Source organism: Cervus elaphus, chromosome 6, assembly GCF_910594005.1.
Source record: "Cervus elaphus chromosome 6, mCerEla1.1, whole genome shotgun sequence".
Classification (NCBI taxonomy): domain Eukaryota; kingdom Metazoa; phylum Chordata; class Mammalia; order Artiodactyla; family Cervidae; genus Cervus; species Cervus elaphus.
Genome location: NC_057820.1, coordinates 22,697,387 through 22,713,495, shown reverse-complemented (window position 1 = coordinate 22,713,495; position 16,109 = coordinate 22,697,387). Strand labels below are relative to the sequence as shown.

The 16,109-nt window shown below is 41.8% G+C and overlaps 1 protein-coding gene across 5 annotated transcripts in view; it reads right to left on the bottom strand.

The window, feature by feature from the left end:
- The window catches only part of PAQR3 (progestin and adipoQ receptor family member 3), a 29,076-nt gene extending 14,042 nt beyond the window's left edge, over positions 1–15,034 (bottom strand). For 4 of the 5 annotated variants that reach the window (XR_006341746.1, XR_006341747.1, XM_043906390.1 and 1 more), the window contains exons 1-5: positions 14,652–15,034; positions 10,917–11,079; positions 6,016–6,171; positions 2,758–2,955; positions 518–608 (exon numbers count right to left, since the gene is read on the bottom strand). Coding sequence is in view for 2 of the 5 variants with exons in the window: in XM_043906390.1 (XP_043762325.1) it covers positions 518–608; positions 2,758–2,955; positions 6,016–6,171; positions 10,917–11,079; positions 14,652–14,836 (793 nt within the window). In the remaining 3 variants the exon portion in view is untranslated. The remainder of the gene's footprint in view (positions 1–517; positions 609–2,757; positions 2,956–6,015; positions 6,172–10,916; positions 11,080–14,651) is intronic. The other variant, XR_006341748.1, reaches the window with a different exon arrangement.
- Between the last annotated feature and the right edge of the window lie 1,075 nt (positions 15,035–16,109).

The following is a 16,109-nucleotide window of genomic DNA, read 5'->3' as shown; positions in this document are numbered from 1 at the left end:
TGTGTAAATCTTGGGGACATGAAGATCCTTAACTTAATTTCCTCTTACCACTGGGTGCCAGGAAGCTGAAAGTCAGACTGATGGGCCTTATATATTTTATAGAAAGTTACCACACATACTTGTGAAGTAATCCTAAACCTGGCTTATTTTCATTATCCTATTATTTTCCTTTGCTTCTAGTTCTGTTTTATGGATCTCGTACATATAAATTAATTTTTAAGCATAAGCAACTTTTGTGGAACAAAACGCTCCACAAAAAAGCAGTGGTTGAGAACTCACTACTGAAATGGGAAGTGAAATGGTGGTAACCCTATCTACTGGACTCAACTTCTATTGGGACAATGAAAGAAAAAGTTTGTGAAGGCCATCTGAGAGTTCAGGTTTTAGCTAACATTTGAGAAAAGCCATTCTATAAACAGTAAATTGGAAAAAAAATCTGTTTTGATGCTCTGACATATATATCTCCACCACTTATTTAGACTAAAGTCATAAAACCATTATAAAAACATATACCTACCTGGAAAATACCTTTCTGGAACTTTGGAAATGTAGAACAGGAAAGCAAGAAGAGCAATCACATACATCACAACTACACGGGGTGCAAAGTCCTGAAAAGCAAAACATAGTTTTTCACAGATCTCGCTACTGTAACTGAACTTCCAACTTACTGATATTATAAATCTAATTAATATAATTAAACACAGAGAATTAGAATTTATAGGTGGGATTTAAGTCTATTAAATCTTACAGACAGTCTCCAGTAATAGAAACCTAGCTCTCAATACTTTAGGAAGTGTTTCATAGGAGTGGAACACAGAGACTACCCTAAGGGTCAGGGTGAGCAGCTGAAGCTTCACCAGGGTCAAAGTGCAAAGGGCAGCCAACTCTAATCTACAACGTGGGTGCCTGGGTGGAATACATGCGGGAATGGAGTTACCAGCTGAATAAGCAGAGAGACTAAACAGGGATCTGTGGCTGGAAAAGACCCAAGAGGCTCAGCCCAAGAGTGGTATCTGTTCCACCATCCCAGATAAATGATTCTCTTGAACACTACTGTGCAAAGCTCTCTTGGAAAGCTTTTCCTTGCCCTAAGAAAATCAGCCAGCTCTAATTTATACACCTTGTTCCTAATTCTGGTTATAAACCTAATTAACTAAGAAGCCATTTAAGAAATAAAAACAAATGACTTTTCTTCCATCTACACATATTTGAGAATCATCATGGAGCCCCTCTCCCCTAAATCCTATGTTCTCAGACAATCAACCCCAGATTCTACAAACATTCTAGAACAAAGCTCCACCGTACCTCCAGGATTAGCTGTTTGGAACTTTTCATCTTTGGTCAAGTGCCTCTCTCTCCATCTTTTTAAAACTAGACCTTACTGGAGAATTTCTCTGCAAGTCTCCCTTTGTTTCTGCACTGGGATGATCTCTGTTCACATTGGATTTCCATCTTAGAGAACCAGTCTTCCTAAGCCATATTTCTATTTTAAGATTGCTGAACACAGGAAAGTTTCCCCCACACACCCCCCCATACTTTTCCTTCTCCATATGATAAGATTAAAAAGATGCATTTCCCTCATCCCAAAACATTCACTTCTGTGTCAACAATTATTCACTTCTGGTTAGGACTGAATCTATTAAGAGAGTAGCACTTCCCCATTCTATTTTCTGGGCATCAAAACTGTCACAAAAATGATGTTTTCAGATACCAGGATCACTGAAGTTACTCATCACCACTATCACACCTTTATGCCAATTTTTTAGTCTTATAAAGAAAGCTTCACCTTCATTCTCAAGTTGGCAACACAGCCAAATCATATCACTCAATTCACTACACCAGACTTCCTTTCTTTTTAGTTTTGTATGCAGATAATTTCCACCATGCTGTTACCAATAGTATGTAGGCGTACCATTAGTCTCTTCTCTTCTAAAAAAATATAATTCTTTTGAATAAAATCTGCATTTAAATCTCCACATTCCAAAGGTCCCACTGCAACAAGTATATGCAATTTCTTCTAGATTTCTCAGCATAATTAGGTTACATTAAAAATTCTCATTTACTCCCTAGCACATACTTAGAGCATTTATATACAAATCTCTAAGAATTTAGGTCTAACTTCTAACTCCCTTCTCCAGAATGCTGAGGAATTCTCACTGAGGCTCTTCCTTATGTACTCCAATTCTCCCCATAACAACTAATGGTCTTTTATTTCTCAATATATTTTCCTTGAGGGGTAGAATATGGTCCCATGGCTCTGGCTGTCAAGAGATTTTCAAATCTCTATTACTAGTCTCAATCTCTGAGCTAAATCCACACCCGATCTCCACATTAACATCCCACAGGTACTGCAGACTCAAGAGGTCCAAGAAGAAATCCTTCCCAACTCCTCTGCCACAAACAAGCAAATCAGCTGCTCCTCTTGGCACTGACCTTGCCCCAGCTGCCAAAGCTGGAAACTTAGGAGTCCTCCTTTACAGGGAGGACTTGGATATTTACATTGCAAGGTGAACAGAAAGAAAGTTAAGAACGTATGATCTTACAGAAATACATCTCAGAAGAAAAGAGTAGTTAGAATCTACGCTGCAGAGTATGTTTTATTTATTTATTAACATATAGATGTGAAAAATTACTGCATCATTATGCAATTATAAATGACAAAGACCCACCCGCTTGGCCAGAGTACACTACTTTACCCAAAGGAATGACATTAAAAGGACAAAAAGAACAGGAACATACTGACCACACTCAGCATACCTGAACGATAGGAGCACCGATTCCTCCATTGAGCCACACCCAGTGGAGAGTAGGGATGACTCCATACCCGGAAACAGAACAGAAGATGATAGAACGGAGCCTCTGCCACTGCTGCGTGAGGTAATTGGGATGGATCTGAGCAAAGAACACGGCCAGGATCATAGCAAGCACGGTGATCAAGTACACTTGACGCCAATACTAGAATGAAAGGACGTCGCATTTTAATTGTCATTGACAATAAGGGAAGGCAATGAGCAATTTTTTATTTTGGCTTCTACGGGACACATTCCAAACTGTATTTATTTTGGTATTTTCACTTCCAAACACGATTACCTTCCTTCCTTAAAACAGTGTACACTGCACACAGTTTTCAGGTCTCTTAGGATGACAAACCAGGCCCCAAAGTGAGGTGGTAAAGAACACATTTATTCACACAAAAGCATTCCCTGAGTACCTATTATATGCCAGGGGCAACTGAAGCCCTGTGGAAACAAAGACACTTATGACCTGAGCTCGCTCAGTGGGCGAGCTCACAGGCTATGAGGGGGCCAGACGTGTAAAGAGATAATTATAATCAAAGGATAAGGACTGCAGTTGAGTTATGGAGGGAGCTCTCGAGGAAAAGGCAGTGCGATGGAGCAAGGCAGCTTTGTGAAGGGAACCTGAAAGGCAGACACACTGGTGGGCTATGTATTTGTAACTTTTCCAAGCTGGCGCTGAAGGAATAGCAGAGCTCTTGAAGAAAAATATGATGTGGTTGTTTTTCAAACTATCTTATTAGAATAACTCTGACATCAGTGTAAAGAAAAAGAAAAAAAAAAAAAAGAGGTGACAGGAAGCTAGCTAGGAGGGTATTAAATATTTGATTCAAGGAGAAAATAGCTTGGACTGTTGCTGAACAGGAAGACAGATGTGAGCAGCAGATTCAGGAGACATTTTTGAAATAAACTAAAATCTTAATGGTTGATTGTCTATGGGATAGGGCAGCAGAGGATAGGTCAACTGTCTGCTGTAGAAAAGGCGGCGCAAAGGGCTTCTACGAGTGGAGCAAAAGAACAAAGGTGATCCAGCATGAGGGGGTGTGTGTGTACTGGGGGTAGAAAATGGTGAAGCATGAAATATCATTCATTTTAAAATATGTCAAGTGTGAAGGACTTATAGAATATTTAGGTATCTAAACGAGAGGCTGAAAAGCAAGTCCTGAAGCTCCTAAGTTGTTAGTTGTCCTCACAACTCAGTTAGGACAGAATTCTTAACCTGGGCTCCAAGGACTTCTCTGGGACCATTACAACTTCCTGAAACTCACATGTCAAAATGACTGATCAGTCTGTGCCCAAATGCATATTATCTGGGATGGAGGGTCCATAGTTTTCAATCTCATTCTCAAAGCAGCCTGTGTTCCTTAAAAGGTAAAGTGCCATTAGAGCAACTGAATATTTGGTTAAATGATGAGATAGCAGAGTTAAGAAAACAATTTTTCCTTTAACTGATTATGGACTGTATTAGCTCTAACAGATTTTTGTTTTTCTCCTCTTTAATCTACCTTGGAGTTCTGGTTCTTCTGAAAAAAAAAGATTTACAGTTGTCCCACTAGTCTATTTGATTATCAGATATGCTTGGGAAGAGGTAAACAAAAAACCGGTTTCAGAGAAATACATAATAAGATCAGCAAAATACTTCTAGTATTACATACTCAAAAGCCTATTTTTAAAGATGTCAACATTTTCATGTAAAACAAATAAGTTGTGAAAGGTGAGCAGACATCCACAGTTTACTACTGAAACCAAACTACTTTACAACAGAGTAAATCACATATATATTTAATTATATGCTTCTATTCCAACGTAATCAGGCCTGAAAAACAAATGGCTTATGAATAAGTGGCTACCATTAACAATGTTCTTACATTCAAACCATATCATGGTTTTTCACTTTGCTAGTTTTATACTTCAGCATGTTGCCATTTTTCTCTATTATTGTGGAGTGACAAAGATCCTACTTAAGAATTCCCAATAATCAAAGGACTCCTGAGCTGCAGCCCACCCTCCAGGGAGTGAAGGCTGGGGGTACGGTCTGGACCCCCATTCCGCAGGGAGGGCTCGGGCAGAACAGACTCATCCAGTGACTAGCAGGCCCACTGCTCCTGGGAGAGTGGCTCAGTTTTGGCTCTGAAAGGATAAAAGGAAAAAAGGAAAAGAGAAAATAGTGTGGTGGGGGGCAGGAGAAAGAGAGGCGGGTTGACGGGGCCTTTCTGAATGGGAGGCCTTAGACTGACTGGGCCCATGGAAGGTTCAGTTGCCTTCTTGACTGAGACATGAGATGAGGAGGGAGTTGGCCAGTATATTTAGGTCAGCTGCTGTATAATTTGATCACTGTGTTTCAAATGCTGCTTACCCAAGGCAAAAACTGACTTTTGTAACTTTAGGCTCAGAAAGCAGCGCTGATCAAGAATTCAGAGAGGAGTAGTAGCATTAGTCGCTCGGTCATGTTGGACTCTTTGCGACCCCATGGACTGTGGTCCGTCAGGCTCCTCTGTCCATGGGATTCTCCAGGCAAGAATACTGGAGAGGACTGCCATTCCCTTCTCCAGAGGCTCTTCCCAACCCAGGGACTGAACCCGGGTCTCCTGCATTGCAGGCAGATTCTTTACTGTTTCAGCTACAAGATATGTTAGAATTCAGAGTAGACACGTTTATTAAAAACACTCACCACCCATCTGGTCTGTCTCTAGGTCTGACTCTAAATATAAGACTAAGGAAAGGAAAATATATTTCTTACGTAAGAATATGGGTCAACACATTGACAGATACACTTTCCTCTTCACCGCCCCCCTCCCCCGCACTGAGAGAGGAGTAAAGGATAAGAAGGGAAAATGGAAAGCAGTAGCTAGCTTGAAAATTTTAATGAGTGCTAACTTGGTCTTCAACTCCAGCAACACAAAAATAAAAGATGTGTAATGTGCATCTGAGGAATTGGGTAGCTATACGGTTTTAGAAGGGAAATAGTAAAATTTAATGTTTAAGTTTCAGAAGATAGCATATACATATTTTCCATGGAAAATCAGTAAAAGGAGTAGGAACTGATAACAGATGTTAGAGATCATGGGGCCCTTTTGAAAAATGAGTTTATGCCTCCACTAGACTTTATTGTTTCTTCGAGAAGTTAATTGTGTGTCTACTCATGAGTTCAAGGGAATCATGGAAAGATAAAAGATCTATACCTGAAAAGGAATATGTAAAATGTTTTTAAGTTACTTACATTATTACAATAAAATGCATAAAATACGCCGGAGACATAGCAGCCCAGTATTCCAATAGAAATTCCTGCATAATCTAATGCCATCCACCTCCGACAGGTTTTTTCTGATCGGTGGCAGGAAAAGAGATGATAGCCCACAGAGCAAAGCATACAGACCTATTGGGGAAAATAAAGCAAATCTCGTCAAAGTGAAACAGACAAAATGATAAAATCAGCTCACTCATGACGTTCAGGGAGTGGTCAGGTGAAGCCCAGGTTTTTCAGCCAAACAGACCTAGACATGGACTCTGGCTTTGTGCCTATATGTCATTTTCTTAAGCCTCAGTTTCCTCATGGGTAAAATGGGACAAAAATCATAAAGAAAGAAATCTATAATGATAGCTATTTTTATAAGATAAACAATTTAAATGAGTAGTACAATAGAAGGAAATCTATCTACTGCATCTTATTTTGATACAAGAATAAGTTTCCTTTTAAAAGCTGCTTACTACAGAAGATATGTCCTTAGAAAGAAGAAAAAAAAAAAAAAACAAAAACACCATGGAATTTGATGATGTAAAAAAATAAGCCCTACCCAGTCAATCTATGCTCCAGTGATAGCCACTGATAACATCTTTTATGTGTCTGTCCATACATTTTCAATGAATATATCAAACACCTCATGAAATAGAAGTCTATACACACATACATACAAGAACACATTTTAAATTAATCAAAAGAAATCATATTGTATAGCTTGTTCTGCTATTTGTTTTTTTCCACTTAATATAAGACCTTTTATGTCTGTATGAGACTTCATTGTATAGAGTTTACTTTTAAGTTAAACACGGCTTTGGTGAATTCAAGGAAAAATAATTGTGACTTATGCTGACTATACGTTGCCAAATTGAGAGCAAAGCTCATCTGATTCAGTCAGCTGCTCTGAAGATGATAAGGTTTCTGTAGCTGAGCTCCCTCTGGTCACTAAATACCAGGTGCATGCCATGCACTGGGGGTACAAAGATGAAGCCTCTGCTGTCAAAGAGGTTTTTTTGGACAAGTGAACAGATGGTGATGTTGGAAGTCCTGCAGGAATGGTGCAGAGCAGTTAGAAAACAGGAGGGAGGAACTGGGCCTGTGGGCGCATGTGTGCGCCCGACGGAGGGAGCTGCGGGAGGAAGAGGGTTCCTGTTTCATCAGAGGGCTCCCCTGAGCCGCACCTTCAGCTGCCCTGGCGTTCATCAAGGACAGAATCACCGGTGTGCGCAGGTTTACTGGTGCGTCCACAGCAAAAGCAGCTATTCAACACAGCACCCTGAACGACGTCACGCGGTCTTCTTCATGACGTGATTAGGACAAGTCCCACACATCAAGGAGTTTTAACTCCAATATGATGGGCTCTATGTGATACTACTGAAGATTTTAAATGCACCTTTATAGAAAGGTTGACATGAGCGGTTACAGCTCTAGCCTTAAGAAACAATGACTAGAGCCTAGACTAAGGCAAGGACAGTGGGGATGGGGAAAGTGGGCCAGGTAAACGGTCATCTAGCCATTCTATGGGGTTCCCAGGTGGTGCTAGCGGTAAAGAACCCGCTTGCCAATGCAGGAGACGCAAGAGGTGTGGGTTCGATCCCTGTGTTGGGAAGGTCCCCTGGAGAAGGAAATGACAACCCACTTCAGTATTCTTGCCTGGAGAATCCCACGGACAGAGGAACCTGGTGGGCTACAGACCATGGGTTCCAAACAGCTGGACACAACTTAGCGACTAAAAACAAACAACAATATACAAACCAGTCCCCACAGCCTCAATATCAATGTTCAAAGCAAGGTTCCTAACTAGAGTCTCATTTCTTCTTCTGCTATCTAAAATCTTTAATGCTCTGTGGCTTTGGCTACTAAACTGCAAGTCAGAGTGCACCTGACTCAATTAAACATAACTTTAAGAAGTTATGTTTTCTCTTATCCTTGAGATAAAAGGATAAATCCAGAGAACATGAAGGGGTACCTTCTCACTGACTGGAAAAGATCTCATTGCCACAGTGCTGAGTGACATAAACAGTAAGTGGAGTCGATGCAGCTCAGAAGGAGGTAGACAGAAAGGTAGGCAGGCAAGTGTGAGGCAGGTGTGCATCCACAAACATCTGGAGGGATTTTAACCCAAATGTCCAACGTGGAAGTGGAATTTCAAATGACTTTTTATGATACTTTCTTCCAAACACCACTTGTTTGCTCGAATTTCTATATGAGCGTATCTTATAGTAATAAAAAGAAAGTTAGTAACAAGAAAGCTAATTTCATTGTGAAAAGGAAAATAAAACTGAAAAGAGAAAAATAACAGTATCAAGTGGAAAGGATTAATAAAATATATTGTATTCACAGAGGACATCTGAATTTTTGAAAAGTTAACCTAGACTAAGTATGTTCTGTTTTGAAAGGGACGTGTTGTTAAGAGTTGCTTAAAAAAAAAACTGGCTGAAAAATTATCTGACATATTGAGTATGTTTGTTTTCTGCAAAGTTTCCTTCTGTGGAATATCTCACTTCATCCAGGTAGACAGATAATCAGAGCGTTATGTCTACATCCTTGCCATAATAACCAGATACCGTGGGACCTGGCCCCTGCCTATCGCTCCATCCTCGTTGTTCTCCACTTTCCTAGGGTCTAACACAAACACAACACCTACAAGTCCAGAAAGTGCTAAGCTGTCTCCTGCTTCCGGGCCTGTCCACACATTTTTTAGGCTTCAATGCCCTGCCTCACTCTCCCTTCTGTGATGCGATCTTGATGACAGGCTGGTTTGTTCTGCACCAGATTCCCCATAACTGGCTTAGTGCCTGGCTATAGACAGGAGATATGAAAAAATATTTCTTGAAATGAATGCTAAGGAACTGAATCTTGGGAAAGGCATTCTCAAATTCTATTTTTCTCTAAGACAGAAAGACTTCTGGGAAAGTGCAAAGCCCCTAAAATTATACTCTACTATTCAGAATGGACTCTGTTATCTTGTTGGTAGGAAAGTATGAGCATTTATAAAGCACAGGAAAGAGAAAAACATGTTATATATCTTTAAAAAGTTAAATGTACATCAGTATTAATACATACAGTGATGATTTACCATGCTGCCTGCTGACTCGAAGAATCCAGGGAAATCGGGTGAACAAGTTATAAATATAATATTATAAAAATAACAAAAATGGTATTTGTAAGTAGGGCAGGCATGCTCATGTGACTTCAGCAAGCTGTGCTGTGTGTACCAGAAAGATCACCGCACTAGCAGTTAGGAGGACAGGACTTTACTGTCCTACTGAAGAGCCTTGAGCAAGTCACTCGAACACTTCAGGCGTTTCTTCATTGGCAGGAGTTTTAATTATTTCATCTTCTCAGTTTTGCAATGCAGTGCTTTCTTAAACCACAATGAAAATAAACATATATTCCCTGAACTAACATCAGCTGGGGCTGGGAGGATAAAGGGCAGGCCAAGGGTCAGAGGAAAGCTTGTGGGATCCTCAAAGGAGATAGTATCCAGATAACTAGCAGTAGAGCATAAACCAGTTTTTCTGATTATTGATTATAAGAGCATCTTAGTCTACAGTGTGCGTGTGTGTTAGTCCCTCAGTCGTGTCTGACTCTGAGACCCCATGGACTGTAGCCCATCAGGCTCCTCTGTCCATGGAATTCTCCAGGTGAGAATACTGGAGTGGGTTGCCATTCCTTTCTCCAGGGGATCTTTCTGACCCAGGGGTCAAAGTCAGGTCTCCTGAATGGCAGGCAGATTCTTTACTGTCTCAGACAGGTAAATAGATTCATTTCCATCTTAAAAATGGAGATAGGTTTTTAAGAGATGTTTAGGCTCCAATTGGGACAAAAGTTAAACCTGAGAAAGAGTATACTGTAAAAAAATACTTAAAAGAAAAAATAATTTCCTAATAATAACACAAAAATACAGAGTATTCTTTCCCTCAAAGAAATTAAAAATCTTATTCTAGAAACTAGAATTAGAAGAAAAGGGAGAGGGGGATGTTTCCATTGTGTTTCTTAATCATTTAAGTCCAAAGTTTTGAGTCAGATGATGAAGGCCTGAAACTGATTAATACACAATGAAAGCAACAACTGTGTGGCTGACATGGATTCCCCTTTCAGGGCAGCTGCAGGTTAACTGCTGGAAGCGCTGGCCTATGTGTGGGGGAGGAAGGATGATACTTTTTCTTTCCATTTTTATCTTTATCTGTACTTTGCATTTTTTTTTTTAATTTAAAAAATATCAACTGGATTTTGGTCCGTATTAGCTTTCTTCTTTAGAAACTCCTGTTTGAAAAATTATTAAACATAACTTTTAAAGGCCCTTTTACAGATTCCTGAAGAAAAGTGAAAGTTCTGAGGGACTATCACACGTTAGGTCAATGGAGGAAATGACACAGAGAAGAAACTGAAAGTATTTGAAATCAGGAAAGTGCAAAAGGCCCAAAGGAAATTAACATTAAAGTGAGAGAAAAGATTAATACCAGCAAAAGGAGGCATCAAAATTAAGACAATAGGGAAACAAGTACAAAAGTCATAGACCTATAAAAGGTGAGAAATGTTCCCAAACAAGTTTTCAGCACACAATAGGGTTCTGCTTCAGTTGGCAAATAGAATACAATAAGAGATTTCTATCTCTGTGTTAATCTTATAGCACAGAAGTCTAGAGAAAGGAAGAAAAAAGAAAGAAATTTTCTCAATCTTTAAAACTTTGTGGATTTCAAATACACTCTCAGAAAAACATACTTTGGGTGCTTATATTAGGAAATCGAATAAGCTAACTTATCTGCTACTTTGGGGCTCTTTGAAGCAAGTGGTGGGTGTGGAGTAAGGTCACCTGCCCAAGCCTGTCTGACTAAAGTTCTCTTTATCAATAATAGTGCTTGTGAAATGAGACTTACCTGGAAGCAGAAGAGACAAATAGAACAAATTACAAAATCTTCTCTGGATGCACTTGCTGAAGGTAACACAGATGTCATGTCATATATTCCCAGCGTGAAGAAGAGGAAGAAACCCAACAAATGACTCCAGATGTTTACTGTCTCATTAGATAAAATGAACAAACTGAAAAAAAAAAAAAAAAAAAACACACACACCAAACATGCAGCTCAGATTCAGATCTGCTGGCTCAGTGGAGGCATTTATAAGGGTAGGGACAATTTGGTTGGTGGCGGACGTTATCTAATACTTGCTACTTTAAGCCCTTAACTCCATTTTGGCCTTTCTAAATTTAATGCACCATTTAGTTTAAGTTTTTCCACAACTCCATCAATCCTGGGATCTTACAGTTTTTTTTCCCCCTTCTCATCTCTTATTATATTTACCATTTCAGTTATTTATGTATAAATTCCATCTCATTCTCCAGCATATCAACTGACAACTGGCACCATTCATCTTTATGATGCCACTGTTCTCAGCAAAGGGTCCTGCTCAGATCAGATGCAGAAATAAACGTATCTACAGAAATAAACGTGCAGATTAAAACTGGGTGCCAGCTAACACAGTCTGACATTCAGTAATAGGTATTTGAAAACCTGCTAAGCTTAAGCACACTTTAAAATACCTTTTTAGTATATACTGGGTTTCCCTGGTGGCTCAGATGGTAAAGAACCTGCCTGCAACAGGAGAGACCCAGGTTCAATCCCTGGGTTGGGAAGATGCCCTGGAGAAGGGAATGGCTGCCTACTCCAGTATTCTTGCCTGGAAAATTCCATGGACAGAGGAACCTGGCAAGCTACAGTCCATGGGATCACAAAGAGTCGGACACGACTGAGCAACTAACACTTTCACTTTCACTTCAGTATATATAACATGCAAGTGCAAAGTTAAATGGACTTGAGAGAAGCAGAACAAACACAAATGGATCCACCGGAGATGTCCTTTAAGACAGGCATGCTGCAACAACTTTGCTGAGGCTGTTTTGAAACCAAACTAGTTTCCAGGTGGCATGAATTTATTCTTTGTTGGAATAATAGATTACTTCTACTATCAGTACTAGTTGCCCTCTTTCAATATGCCCTAACTGGTTTCAGTTTGAATAGGGCTTCCCAGGTGGCTCAGTGGTAAAGAACCCACCTGCCAATGCAAGAGACTTGGGTTCCATCCCTGGGTCAGGATGATCCCCTGGTGGAGGAAATGGCAATCCACTCCAGTACTCTTGCCTGGGAAATCCCAAGGACAGAGGAGGCTGGCAGGCTACATTCCATGGGGTTGCAAAGAGTCAGACATGAGGGAGCATGCACGCAAACGTATAACTCTAACAGAATTTGCAGCAGTCACCATGGTTCCCATTTTCCCATGTCATAAACATCCTGGAGTCTCACACAATCAAACGATCATCAAGGATAGAGTGGATCTCATATCATTAATGTCAGGCTTTATCCTGTACAAGCTCCAGGTATAAACACTACTTATATTGGGGAGGGGGAGAAGAGACGCAGGAATGTGAGGAAACATAACTAAACCCAGGACTGTCTGACAGCCAATACACATCCGTTACACCTCAGAACTTTTCATGTGGTAAAACTCAGTGTAAGCTGGTTAAGTGAGCAGAGAGGCACAATCATGGCATGTTCCTTCCAACTAACAGAGTACTGGCAGAATAGCTGTGACATACTAAACACCTCCGTATATCTATATAGATAGAGACATACAGCTGGCCCTCCGGGCAGCTAAAAGAAGAGAGGGCAAAAGCTGAGCCTGGAAAACACCAAGCTGGTAGCAAGGACACTTAGAAGAACATCCCTAGGAGTGGATCTACTCTTAATCAATGAGAAGTTAGACACATACTCTGATCAGCTGCAAAATCAACACTCAATTTCTTCCTCATCATCTATCCGGCTTCAAATTCGATGGTCATGGTGTTAAGAAGTCACCATTTACTGAGTGTTTATTATGTGCCAGGCTGGGCGTAGTATTTACATACACAAGGACTCATTTAATCCTTACTACTTCCTGAAGCAGATTCTGTAAATACCCTCACTCTTACAAAAGGGGAGAATGAGGCTGGGAGAGGCTAACTTTTGTTCAAGGTCCCACAGCTGTGACGTGGCTGACCTGCATACTCAAGTCTTTTTCACTCAATGGCCTGAGATCTAAAGCGCTATATTTTCACTCCTTGATCTATGAGATTTGGACCCTAACAAGAATGCAGAGGTGGGTTTAAAGCTATTGTTTAAGATAATTCATTACCCCGCTCTATCCATGTGGAACTTCACATCCACAGCAGGGGCGAGCTCTGATTTCTTGTGTAATAACTTATGCAAAGAAGGTGATGGGGAGGAAATGGCACTCAGGATTCAAACTGTCAAATGCCGTGGGCCATTCATTGAAGCCAAGCGGAGATGGACAGTGATGTGATCTTACTTTAAAGGCAGGGTAAAGGACAGCGGGAAGACGGTGCCAAAAAGAAGATCAAGCATCAAACACGTGGTTGCTCCTTGAGCAATTCAATAGCTCACCTTCCAGCAGTGGGGTTTGTCACTACACTGACCTAGAGCTAGCCAACATCAGTATGTCAATTCTCCTAAAGGGGGTCCTGAAATGAAGTACATATAGTGAGTTTTAGGGCTTCCCAGGTGGCTCAGTGGTAAAGAATCTGCCTGCCAATGCAGGAGATGGAGGTTTGATCCCTGGGTTGGGAAGATCTCCTGCAGAAGGAAATGGCAACCCACTCCAGTATTCTTGCCTGGAGAATTCCATGGACAGAGGAGCCTGGTGGACTCCAGTTCATAAGATCACGAAAGAGTTGTATATGACTTAAAGCCTGAGCATGCAGGCAAGTGAGTTTTAATAGAAATCTAGTCTAAGAACTAGAACACTAATTTTTCAGTTTTGTTTTCTTTTTAAACCCAGGCTTTCAAGGGACTCAACTTTAAGAATGTAGATGATGAAGACATTCCTTTTTTAAAGATGTTTCTATAGTGCTCTAATGGAGGGCAGCACCCCGTTATAGGCCCCCTTTGCTATAGTGCTTTTCCCACACAGCATTTTTCACAATGGTTATTACATAAGAGTGTAATTAGCTCTTTAATGTGTCACCCAGGCTAGACTTCAGTAGATTCACGAGAACAAGGGCCACACCTGCGTTCCTCTGTAGGACCTGGTAGGGAGACTGGCAGGGGCTCCATACTATCTACTAAATGCATGAATCAGGAATTTTTAAAAATTTATATGCCAATGTGAACTTGTTTCCTATTATACCGGCATTTACCTGGCTCCAAATATCTTAATTTCCATAGGGCTGCCTTAAAAATAAACAAAGCTTAGGTATACACAGGAGCAAGTATGTCCTGGCCATTGCCAGTGGGGTTGATTCCAACATGTACCCCCAATAAACGCCGAATGGAATAAAGAATGGGAACCCTTTGTAAACAGCAAAGCCCCACTGGAGTTAGTGATTATGGTCATTGTTACCGTCATTAGCCCATAGATCAAGTACCCCGGCGGGGGAGAAAGAAAGACCACGAAGAGAGGAGAGGTGGCAGATAAGGATGAAAAGGATGGAGCAGCTAGGGAACAAGGGGCGCGGAGAACAGCGGGGAAAGCAGCAGGCGGACCAGACAAAAAGGGTGTAGAGGAGGAGGAGCCGCCGGCGCGCCCCCCTGGCGCACCCAGCGGAGGCGGCCAGTCTGTACCTTTTGATACACAGCCTGGAAGGCAGGTAGGCCCGGTAGCCGTCGGTGATGTACGGGTTGTCCTTGAGGGACACGGGGATCTGCTCGTAGGTGTAGAGGCGGATGCCGCGGGGCACCAGGACGGGCCAGTACTGGTAGCTGCCCAGCTCGATATAATGTGCGCTTTTCAGTAGCTTCTGATGCATCCTTCCCGGCCGCCGCCGCTCCCCAACCGGGGAACTCACCCAGGCCCCGCCTCCCCGGGGAGGGGGCTTCGCCTCCGCCGCAGCCCCCGCCCCGGAGCCCGCGGACGCCGCGCGAGGTCCTACGGCCCCGCCGCTGCCCAGGCCCGGCTCCGCGAACTGAGCGTCCACCGCCGTCAGCGCCCCGGCGGACCGGGCGGTGTCGCAGCCCTCTCTGACGTCAGCACGCTGCTGCGGGCCCCGCCCCTCGGCCCTGGCTTCGATCGGGGTGGCTGGCGATGGGAGGGGGCGTGGTTGGGGAGTGTAGGGGGCGTGGTTATGGAGGGGCGGAGGCGGGGCCGGGGTCCGCGCGGGCGCGCCTGTGTACCCGGGGGGGTTCCGCTGCCGGAGCTTGTAGGCAGCGTCTACTTATCTACGACAAGAGTGCGAAGCTGTATAGCAAGTACAGCTGGTTTTTTCTTATTCTCTGTTTAATTAGAAGCAATATGTGTTTCATTCTGAAAATCAAGGAGAAAGGACTTAACTGGAACAAAAATAAGAACTAGAAGTAACTCTCACCGGTTACGTTAATCTTGGAATCTCACACACTTGGTGTCAGAAGGGACCTTCGAGGTTTTCTCGGCTAAGGTCAGTCTTTTGAAGTAGTTGGAAATAGAGAAATCTGATGTACATAGAATTTTACCAAAATCGAGCGTACACTGAGCCGTAAAGAAAGCCCTAACACATTCAAAGCACCAAAATTTTCTCTGACCACGGTAGACTTAAACTAGAAATTAGAAAACGGAAAATCCCCAAATGTCTGGAATTGAAACAAACGCTTCCAAATATTTAGTGGATTGATGAAGAAATTGCAATGGACATGAGAAAATCTAGTGAAATGAATGATAAGAGGTGGAATATATCAAAACTTGGGGTGTAGCTTATACAATGCTTAGAGCAAATGTTATATCTTCGTCACCGACTTTGAATTATGATGCAAATGCTTAGTCATAATGGCAACTGGGGAGAACGTCAGTTTTGCATCCATTTATGTAGAATAGCCTGTGTTTTGCTACATGTATGGTAACAGTCACTCATGATGCCTATTATTTGTGTATTGTTATTGTGCAAGTAATATTAGTTGATGTTTGAGAGGCAGTAACTTCTTGTTACTTCTAGGCTTGTAACTTCTTGGCTTTGAAGCCTTTCTAAACTACCTGAGTTTGAATTCAACCATTTGCTAGCTATGTGTCCTTGTACAAATATTTAACCTCTTTGTGTCTCAGTTTTCTTACAA